The sequence below is a fragment of the Aegilops tauschii genome, chromosome 5 (genome assembly GCF_002575655.3).
Source record: "Aegilops tauschii subsp. strangulata cultivar AL8/78 chromosome 5, Aet v6.0, whole genome shotgun sequence".
Taxonomy (NCBI): Eukaryota; Viridiplantae; Streptophyta; class Magnoliopsida; order Poales; family Poaceae; genus Aegilops; species Aegilops tauschii.
In genome coordinates, this window is record NC_053039.3 from 537,611,588 (window position 1) to 537,620,891 (window position 9,304).

At 43.3% G+C, this 9,304-nt stretch overlaps 2 protein-coding genes across 2 annotated transcripts; both read right to left on the minus strand.

The window, feature by feature from the left end:
• Window positions 1-3,090: 3,090 nt before the first annotated feature.
• LOC109763353 (uncharacterized) lies at window positions 3,091-3,814 on the minus strand. The gene has a single exon (XM_020322191.4). The coding sequence runs from the start codon at window positions 3,660-3,662 to the stop codon at window positions 3,258-3,260; it is 405 nt and encodes a 134-aa protein (XP_020177780.1). The 5' UTR covers window positions 3,663-3,814; the 3' UTR covers window positions 3,091-3,257.
• A 4,280-nt stretch (window positions 3,815-8,094) lies between these two features.
• Window positions 8,095-8,787, minus strand: LOC109763355 (uncharacterized). The gene has a single exon (XM_020322193.4). It carries the CDS (start codon window positions 8,714-8,716, stop codon window positions 8,276-8,278), a length of 441 nt encoding a protein of 146 aa, XP_020177782.1. The 5' UTR covers window positions 8,717-8,787; the 3' UTR covers window positions 8,095-8,275.
• Between the last annotated feature and the right edge of the window lie 517 nt (window positions 8,788-9,304).

Genomic DNA, 9,304 nt, shown 5'->3' on the forward strand with positions numbered 1-9,304 from the left:
ATGGTGAACATTTTCAAAAACAAATATGAATGCATACATTGAACAATTTTCAAATACACATTGAGCATTTTGTAATATATGTTGAACAATCTTTTGATACGCATTGAACGCTTGGGTAATGTACGCAGAACAAATTTGAAAAATACTGTGAACATTTGTATATTCGTTGAACAATTTCAATAGACGACGAACATTTTTATAATGCATGATGTACTTTTTGTAGTGTACAATGAACACTGTTTTAATATACGACGAACATTTTTGTAAGACGCGACGAACTTTGTATAATACACAAAAAAAGAAAAGATTAAGAGGAAAAGAACAGAAATGGAATAGAAAAAAAACTGGAAAAAAGGGAAAGAAAAAGGGAAAGGAAAAAGAAAAAGAAGCAGAAAAAAGAAGAAACAACAGGCGACTGTGGGCCTGCCCAAACTGGGGCGTCGGGAGGCCGTGCTTCAAGAAGCCATGCCCTTTTGACGCTTACGAGCGTCAAATAGGAATCGCCTTGTTCTTTCGTCGACGGGATGTGACACATTCTGTGCAAAGACGCAAGCAATTTCTTTTTATTTGGCTTAGAGGAGAGCAATTTCGAACCCTAAAATTTATCTGCCGAAGTTTGCTCCTGCGAGTTGTCATCAATATTGAAGTACGATTAAAGCCATGATTGCACTTTTAGTATCCAGGAGATACACTTTGAACTTACCTAATCATATCCTACAAAACATCATTAAGATATTTATTACACTGTATGTTTTAAATATCTCTACCATGATATACCACACAAATATATTTATACAATACATAGTTTGTGCAATGCCAAAACATAATTCACAGTAAACTTTTGTTACACATTATAGTTTAAATTTAACTCAACTCAAAGTTTTCAATGATAATGACACACACACACACACACACACACACACACATATATATATATAGTACAACTACATAACAAAGAAACATAACAATTTATATTTAGCAACATCATTATGTGGTTGACTATGTCAACTCAGTAATAGACAAATTATACGAACTAAAAATTTATCACAATAAAAATAAGTAAAAAAATAGGTAGAAAAATTTAATATAAATCATGTTTGATTTATTTTTCATAAAAAAGATAAAAAATTGCACCATGATCAGGAAGAACTATACAAAGAACCTTGTTCAGTAAGAAGACACGAACAATATACACTTACACGGTGAGATACCACCGAATGAAGCTATGATTGGGCCATAGCTGAAGGAAAAGTGATACCAGACATTGACGATGTGAGTACCGACGCCGAACAATGCAAAGCCTTTGACTGACGGACCACCAAATCGACGGTGCAGAAAATGAGCCAAACCTCAGCTCGGCTATCTCCTTCTCCCGTGCCATCTGCCACCAAACTTGCACCATAAACAAGAAATCGTTGGGCACATATCTAACAACATAATGCATTATTTCATGTACGGCGATGTGACGTGCATAAAAGAAGACAACGCTCCACTGTTGTTTGGTGACTCCGCTGTTAATGACTTAACAAAAAAAATAATGAAACAAAAATAAAACCGAATAACCTAATTAGCAAAAAGTAAGAAAGTTGACAGAGGGCTCGGGGACGGCTACACCTCGCCACGGGTCTACCTCTGGTCATGCCAGACATAGCCACCATACCGCCGCCTCCGCAGGACCTCCCTGTCCCAAGCTCGCTCCCATGTCATACCTCACCACAAGCTCACGATTGCGCCGGTCCATGGCTAGGGGGAGAGATAAAATGAAAAAAAAATCACTCGCAGATAAATGGACCCTGCATGTATTGGAGATCTTTTTCTAGGAATGTTCGGAAAGGAAGGGGAGCTCTCCCACATGATTATATTCCTCAAGTTGTAATTAGTACAAGATCGATACAAAAAGCGGTCGAGATTTATTGACTTAGGGTCAATCATATGTGGGCCATTTGGTTTGCGGCCCCATATGTCGTGACCCTAAGTCACCTGACATTACATCCAATCTGAGCCCTAAAGGAAGTGTCAGGAATTACATGGACACACATATGTGTGAGGAGAGGAATGTCCTCTGCGAGAAGGCAAACTCCTTGTATCAATGCTTAGTAAGTCTATGAGACCAAAGTGTATTGGAGATCTGTTGTGCAACTTCGTCTGCGGGTAGTTTCTGTCATGCAGCGTTGCAGCTCGAGTGCGAGTGGTGTTATGTCGGGGCGGCGACCCCGGAAGGTTGTGCTCGTGGACCACATAGGGCACGCAGGAGTGCATGGGTTGCGAGGTTGCTCTTGAGGTTGGTCGTTGGTGTACCATGGGTCACATTGAGCACGGGTCCAGTGGAGTGCAAGCATCTTCATCATTGTGGGAGGGTCCTGGGTCTGCTCCTCCTATAGCAGTCGCAACTTCTTCTCGGCAATGTGGTTGGATGCTGGCTAGTTCGGCAGAGCGGGTCACAGTTGACTTGTATGACTTTGGTTGTTGTGTTGATGTGATGTTTGTCAAGCCGTCGCCGAGAGTGGTTGTGGGCTTGTAATGTCGTTGTTCGAGTGGACATGGCTCTGTTTGTATCAGTTTTTGCCCAGTTTCCCATGATTAACTAGGCAACAACCATCTTCTAATTAATGAAAGGGGCAAAACTTTTGCCTTGTGTTTCGAAAACACCTCTCCACTAATAAAAATTGATATTGGAGTAGTCCAATAGTACCCTATTGCACATGGAACATGGAGCTGTAAAATAAAAAAACAAATTAAAAAATCTCATTCTTTTAGGAAACATTGACAAATGCTTTGATAGCTTGCAAAGTTTGAACATCGCATGTCATTCATGAAAAACATGGCAAAAGAAATCAATGCTCCAAAAGTTTTATTTTCAAAAGCATTTTGAAGCATCATCTTTTTGCCATGTCTTCCACGAATGTCATTTCGTGATGAAACTTTGCAAGCAATGAAAACATTTGTCGATGTTTATACTAGTACAAAATAAATTCAGATTTTTTTTCAATTTTACTGTTCACTTGAGCTCAGGTGAGATCGACATCGAGCCGAGACAAACACTTTTGAATTATTGAGAAACAGCTAGAGACGACACGGACAACTTGCATAAGGATAGAATGTAAAGCAGAAGTCAATTGTTTTTAAAGAAGAACATAGCAAAAGTGATCCACGTGGTGTCCATAATTAATCGCTCGTGTTGCTTAACGATGACGCCAGCATGTACCTACTAGTACAAACACACAAGTTGCAACGTCGGCAGTTTAAAGACACGACGACTAGGCGGGACGCCGGCGGTGGCTTTTCCTGAGCCCAAGCACGCCGAGCAGCGCCCTCACGATGCCACCCGCCGCCGCCGTCCACGACGACCTCCTCCCCTTCCGCTGGAACCGCGAGTGGTATGACGGCGGCGGCGAGAGGGGCGGAAGCAGCATCGCCGCCCCACCGCTCGATGTGGTGGTGGAGATGGGCGACTCCGGGGAGACGGCGTCCGCGTCCCTCTTTGGCGTGCCGGGCGCGGACTCCCAGAGGAACGGCACGGCGCCGGCGCGCAGGCTGTAGTACACCCTGAAGGACGCGTTCGTGAGGCTCGACCGCTCACTCAGCGACGCCGCCCTGCCGTCGCCGCCGCAGCCTCTCTCGGCGGGGTTCGGCCGGAGCGCCGGCTGCAGCTTCGAGCCCATTCCTGCTCTGCTGACTGCTGCAGAGGGCCTGTCCCGTGGCGTTTTATAGTACGTAGCGTGGCTTTGGCTTTGCTCTGGACTGGAGCTGCTGGAAGGACCCAGCGGTACAACAATGGATCGGAGAGCTTGGGTTTAATAATGGAGTGCGGTACTACGAGAGTGTGATTTGCAAGCCTCGGTTTTATTGACGACTGACCACAAGCCTGCATCCACTAATAATGACCAGCTGACGCTGCACCGTCAGATTGGTCATGCTTAATTTGTTTCTTGAAGCTTTACTGCTTAACCATCACGATTTATTTCTCCAGTTCACTTCTGTGTAGTACTACTGTACCACTTACTTTCTGACAATGCACCTCACCTAAAGCACAGCAAATTAAATGGATTGAAAAGAGACAGGTGAATCAATCGCCCAACTGACCAAGTGAAAGCCACCCGGCCGGACCAAGTCGTAAAGAGCAGGAATTTGTACCTAGTAGCTCGCCCGAAGCTTTTGTCTGATGCTGAACTTGCTGCCCGTGCCATGAATCGTTCTGATCCAAGTGGAAGAGAGGTACCGTCTCTAGTGCACTTGAGACGTGACCACCTCCCTCCAGTTGTTACTACTTGTTAGTCAATGCTGCAGCAGGTTAGGTTAGCTAACCTTTACTTGAATGTCAAGATCTCCAAAACTAATTACAATATATGTGCCTAATTATCTCATCTCGTTTCGACAGGGATTCTGGAACATAAATAGATTCGTGTTGTTTGACTTTCCAACAGCTCATAGCAAATAAAACATGGCATATTTTAGCTATCAAACAAACAAGCATTCTAGCACACTTCTTGTTAATAAGAACATAAAAAGATAATGTAAAATATTGCTTCGATTGACAATCATGAATCAACTAAACACCTTTTGTCCGACTGTAATTCTGAAATATTTCTAAGATTGTTGGGGCTGCACAACAACAATAAGATGCACCAGGACATGATAAATGTGCACACCACAACCACTACCAAATTGTAATGAACTTCATGTAGAGCTTCAATCAACAAGAAAACAGTGGGATAATAAAATAACATGCACACATGCGATTTATGTTAGAGAGCCTTGAGACGAGGAGTAAAAAACCAACGGATCAACCATTCCACTTCTTCCACTATAACAAAGTAATGGGTACAATCTCTAGAATCTCTAGACAACGACAACAATAACAATAATCGCCTGAAGCTTTGTACGTATCAGCAATGTAGTCGCCTGAAGTTTTGTCTGACGCTGATCTTGCTGCCCATGCCATGAATTATTCCTGCTCAAAATGGCAAGAGGAGTACCGTTTTCTCGCGCGCTTGACTACCTCTCTCACAGTGTTACTTGTTAGTCAATGACACAACAGGTTAGGTTATCTAACCTAGTATATTTGATTGATTGATTGATTGCTACAAGTAATGGTTAAGTTAATCAAGGAACCTCCAACTCCAAACCATGAATCAACACCCAACAAATCGGGGCCTTTACTTGAATGTAAAAATCTCCAAAAACTAAACCATGGAATAATTAAACGACGGCGAGTCTAGGTGGCATGGTGCAGCGCAGTCTCGGCATTGGACACCGTTTTATGGGCGCGCGCATGAGGGTGACACGGTCTGGCGCCGTGGTGGCATCGACGACAAAAGGGTCTGGCAAATTAATGCACCGATCACGCCTGAAGATGGGACAACGACAGATTCTAGAGCATTCACATCGCTTGGTTCTCCTAGCTACTCGGCGGGCGGCCTGGTGAGGCCACCGGTTTTCATGGTGTGTGTGTGTGTCAACAAGAAGTCTGAACTCATCATTAACCTTGTTGGTAGGGCGACAATTTTTGTCAGGAAGGTGACTTTGAGCCGATTCATGTATTTATTTTGTAAGACTTTGCTGAAAAATATAATAAAGATGGTTGTGTGCATCGCTCGTTGCAGAGGCCAGGAGTTATCCTTCTTTTTGAAAAAAAACATTAATAGCGTGATGCACCAATCCATCCAAAGACAGATATGCACAACACAACCCCCTCAATTTGTAGTAAAATTTTAAAAGAGAGCTTTAACCAACAAATAAGCAACTAAAACACAAAATAACATGCACATGTGATTTATGTAGAAAATTTTCCTTGAGAGAGATGAGGTGTAAAAACCTCAAGGCCAACTTGTCCACTTCATATCCAGAAAACAACAACAACCACAACTCTTTCAACAATCTGCTAGCTTGACAGAACAATGACCATACCAACTAATAAGAGGCATGATAAGCAGTTAGTCAAAAATGACACGGTTTGTGTCTCGTTCGGTAATCATTTTTTATCTCACAAACCACAAATCCAAACAGCAAAAAATTGGTAGGCTAGCAGATCCACAAGTTCTCAGCAAACTTTCAAAATTTCACCTTATCGGAAGCCGTTTTACTACCAAAACCAGCTTCTACCAAAATCGCTTCGTGCGGAAACTATAGCGGCTCGAACTGACAAACTCCCTCTCAAATTTGATGTTCCGAATAACCAAAGCTCAAACAAGCCAACCAGATCTGAGCAAACATTATAATTGTAGGACGAGCTCACCAAGTTTGGAACCAACCACCTTTGACCCTCTAATCACCAGCTTGAAGACAGTCGGTCCAAAGCTACCAAATGTGGACATATTCATTTATCTTTCTTCTTCTTCTCTTTCTATTGGGTTGTGGTGTTCTTTTGTGTTGTTCCCCCTCTCACAATGATGGTCCCACCTAAGGTGTGACCTGCTAGGTTTTCTTCTTCTTTATCTCTCATTTCTCAAGGACGCATGTTAGCCATTGCATTGAGTTGAGATCAACATCCCACGTTTAATGGACCTATGGGCTACAATTACTTTGCCAGGACACCTCATGTGATGGACTTGGCCCAAGAAACTCCCCTCTTAACATCCTATGGTCATACGCCAGGGCATTCCCTATTCGGCGCTTCAGTCACCGGTTACAGTGCAAACTGTAAACCACGCACACCCCTCCTCCACTTGCGCTCGACCCATTTTGTTTCCCTTCTTCGACCACGCAGACTGAGCGAACATCCTTCGTGGCTCTGTTTTCATTTTTTCAGAACGACCCAACAGATTTGATGAAGCTTCTATAAGCTTCCAACCGGTTTGGGGAAGCTTTTGAAAGTTTTTTCTTCTTTCTTTTTCATAGGTTTCTGAACGGTTTTCATTTTTATTTTATTTTTTCTCTTTCTTTACTTTTTCTAAAATTTGATTCTTTTTCAAAATCAATGACGTTGTTTCAAATCCGTGAACCTTTTTTTTTTTCAAATTCATGATTTGTTTTCAAAATCGATGAACCTTTTTCAATTTTGATGAATTTTTTCCCCAAATTGATGAGCTTTTCTCGAATCCGTGAGTTTTTTTTCCAAAATCCATAAAAAAATTCCAAATTTGTGAACTTTTTCTCAAAATTGATGAACTTCTTCTAAAATCGATGAACTTTTTTCAAAAATTGTTGAATTTTTTTCAAAATTGTAAACTTCTCTTCCAAAATGGTGAACTTTTTCAAATTCCGAATCTTTTTTTTTAAAGATTTGTACTCCCTTCGATCCACATTACTGGTCTTAGATTTGTCTAGATATAGATGTATGTGGACACGTTAGTGGTAGATACATACATATGTATACAAATTTGAGACAAGTAATATGGATTGGAGGGAGTAATTTTTTTGAATTGACGAACTTTTTCATGAATTTATGTTTTTTGTGAACTTTTATGTAAAAGTTCACAGTCAACAACCTGGCCAGTGGTCCATGGTCGTGGTCAAAGATCAACCAACAACCTTTTTTTAGACAGGTCAAGCAGCGACCGGGGATCGAGCGACCGTACATCGAGCGAGCAACCATGTATACAACTTTCATCCATGTATGGGACCTATACATCGCCTGGTTTGCTCCACGACAGTACAAGGCCGGCCCATTTCTGCGCGCGTAGGTTTGCTCGGCTGGTCGTTGTAGGTCCAGTTTACTATTTTTTTCCACCGGTATTCTTCAGTTTTTTCAATTTGCTTTGGTTTTATCTGTTTACTCATTTTTTTTGGTTTTTATTTCTTTTCTTTGTTATGCTTTGTTTGTCTTTTGTTTCTTTCGTGTTTGTCTTTGTTTTCTTCGGGTTTTCTTTGCTTTTCCTTTGTTTTTTGTCGGTTTTCTTTTCCTAGTTTTCAACACTTGTTTACATTTTTCATATGTATTGTACATTTTCAGTATACACTAGGAACATTTGTACACATGTTTTCAAATACATGATTACCATTTTAGTAATACTCCCGTCATCCGAAAAAACGTGTCTCTCAAATGGATGTATCTAGCACCAAATTTTGCTAGATACATTCATTTGAAGAACTAGCTTGGGACAAGCTTCTTCGGATGGAGGGAGTATATGTTTTGATGTCTACTTATATGCAGACTAAAAAGACACTAAAATGGACACGACCATGAACAATAATAGAGAGCACATAAAGCACGCACTTTATGCACTAAGTACAAACCTAAAACCAAAGAGCTTTTAATTGCTAGTGATGCTTAACGACCAGTCGCCAGAAATCAAGCGTGTAGCTACTACAGCAAACAAGTTGCAACGTCGGCACTTCAAAGACCTGACACGTCGGGGCGCCGGCGCGACCGGCGGTGTCTCTTCCTGAGCCCAAGCACGCCAAGCAATGCCCTCACAATGCCTCCCGCCGTCGGCGTCCAGGACGGCTTCCTCCCCTTTCCATGGAACGGCGATTGGTACGACGGCGACGGCGAGGGGGGCGGAGGCAGCAGCGTAGCACCACCAGCGCTGCCGGTGGTCGCTGTGGTGGAAGGGAGGGACGATTCCGGGGAGACGGTGGCCGCACCCCTCTTTGGCGTGCCGGGCGCGGACTCCCAGAGGAACGGCACAGCACCGGCGCGTAGACTGTAGTAGACCCTGAAGGACGCGTTGGTCACGCTCGATCGCTCCCTCGCGGACGCCGCCCTGCCATCGCCGCCGCAGCAGCCTCCGTCGGTGGGGGTCGGCCGGAGCGCGGGCTGCTGCTTCGAGCCCATTCCTAGCTGCTACGATCGCTCTGCTGGAGGAGAGAGAGGCCGGCCTGCCTGCCCGTGCCGTTTTATAAGCAGCGATATTCTGAACTGGACCTTTTTTTTGTTGACACTTGAGCTGCTGGATGGAAGAAAGGATCCTGCGTCAGAATAATTGATTGGAAAGAATTAGGTTTAATAATGGGAGAGTGAGAAGTGTGAGCTGGAAGCCTAGGTTTTAATGGCTGACAACAAGCCTGCATCCACTAACAGCGACCAGCCGCCGATGCTGCACCGTCAGATTGGCATCGACAAGAAATTCCTCCTATCCCGCTCAGTTTGTTTCTTGAAGCTTTATTGCTTAACCACCACGATTTCTTGCTCCGATTCTGTTTAGCACTGTGCCACTTACTTTCTGACAACGCCGCCTCACCTAGAGGACAGCAAATGGAGATGGAAAGCTTGCTGGTTTCGGGCATCAACAGAGGATGCGTTTAATTTCGGGTAGCCGATCTTGTACCATCCTTAAAACGATGGATCGATCGATGAAAAGAGACTGATGAATCACCCAACTGACTAAGTGAAAGCCACCCGGCCCGGACCAAATCGTGAAGA

Coding starts and splice junctions, on each gene's coding strand:
- LOC109763353 (XM_020322191.4), bottom strand. CDS start 3,662: ATGGGCTCGAAGCTGCAGCCGGCGCTCCGGCCGAACCCCGCCGAGAGA.
- LOC109763355 (XM_020322193.4), bottom strand. CDS start 8,716: ATGGGCTCGAAGCAGCAGCCCGCGCTCCGGCCGACCCCCACCGACGGA.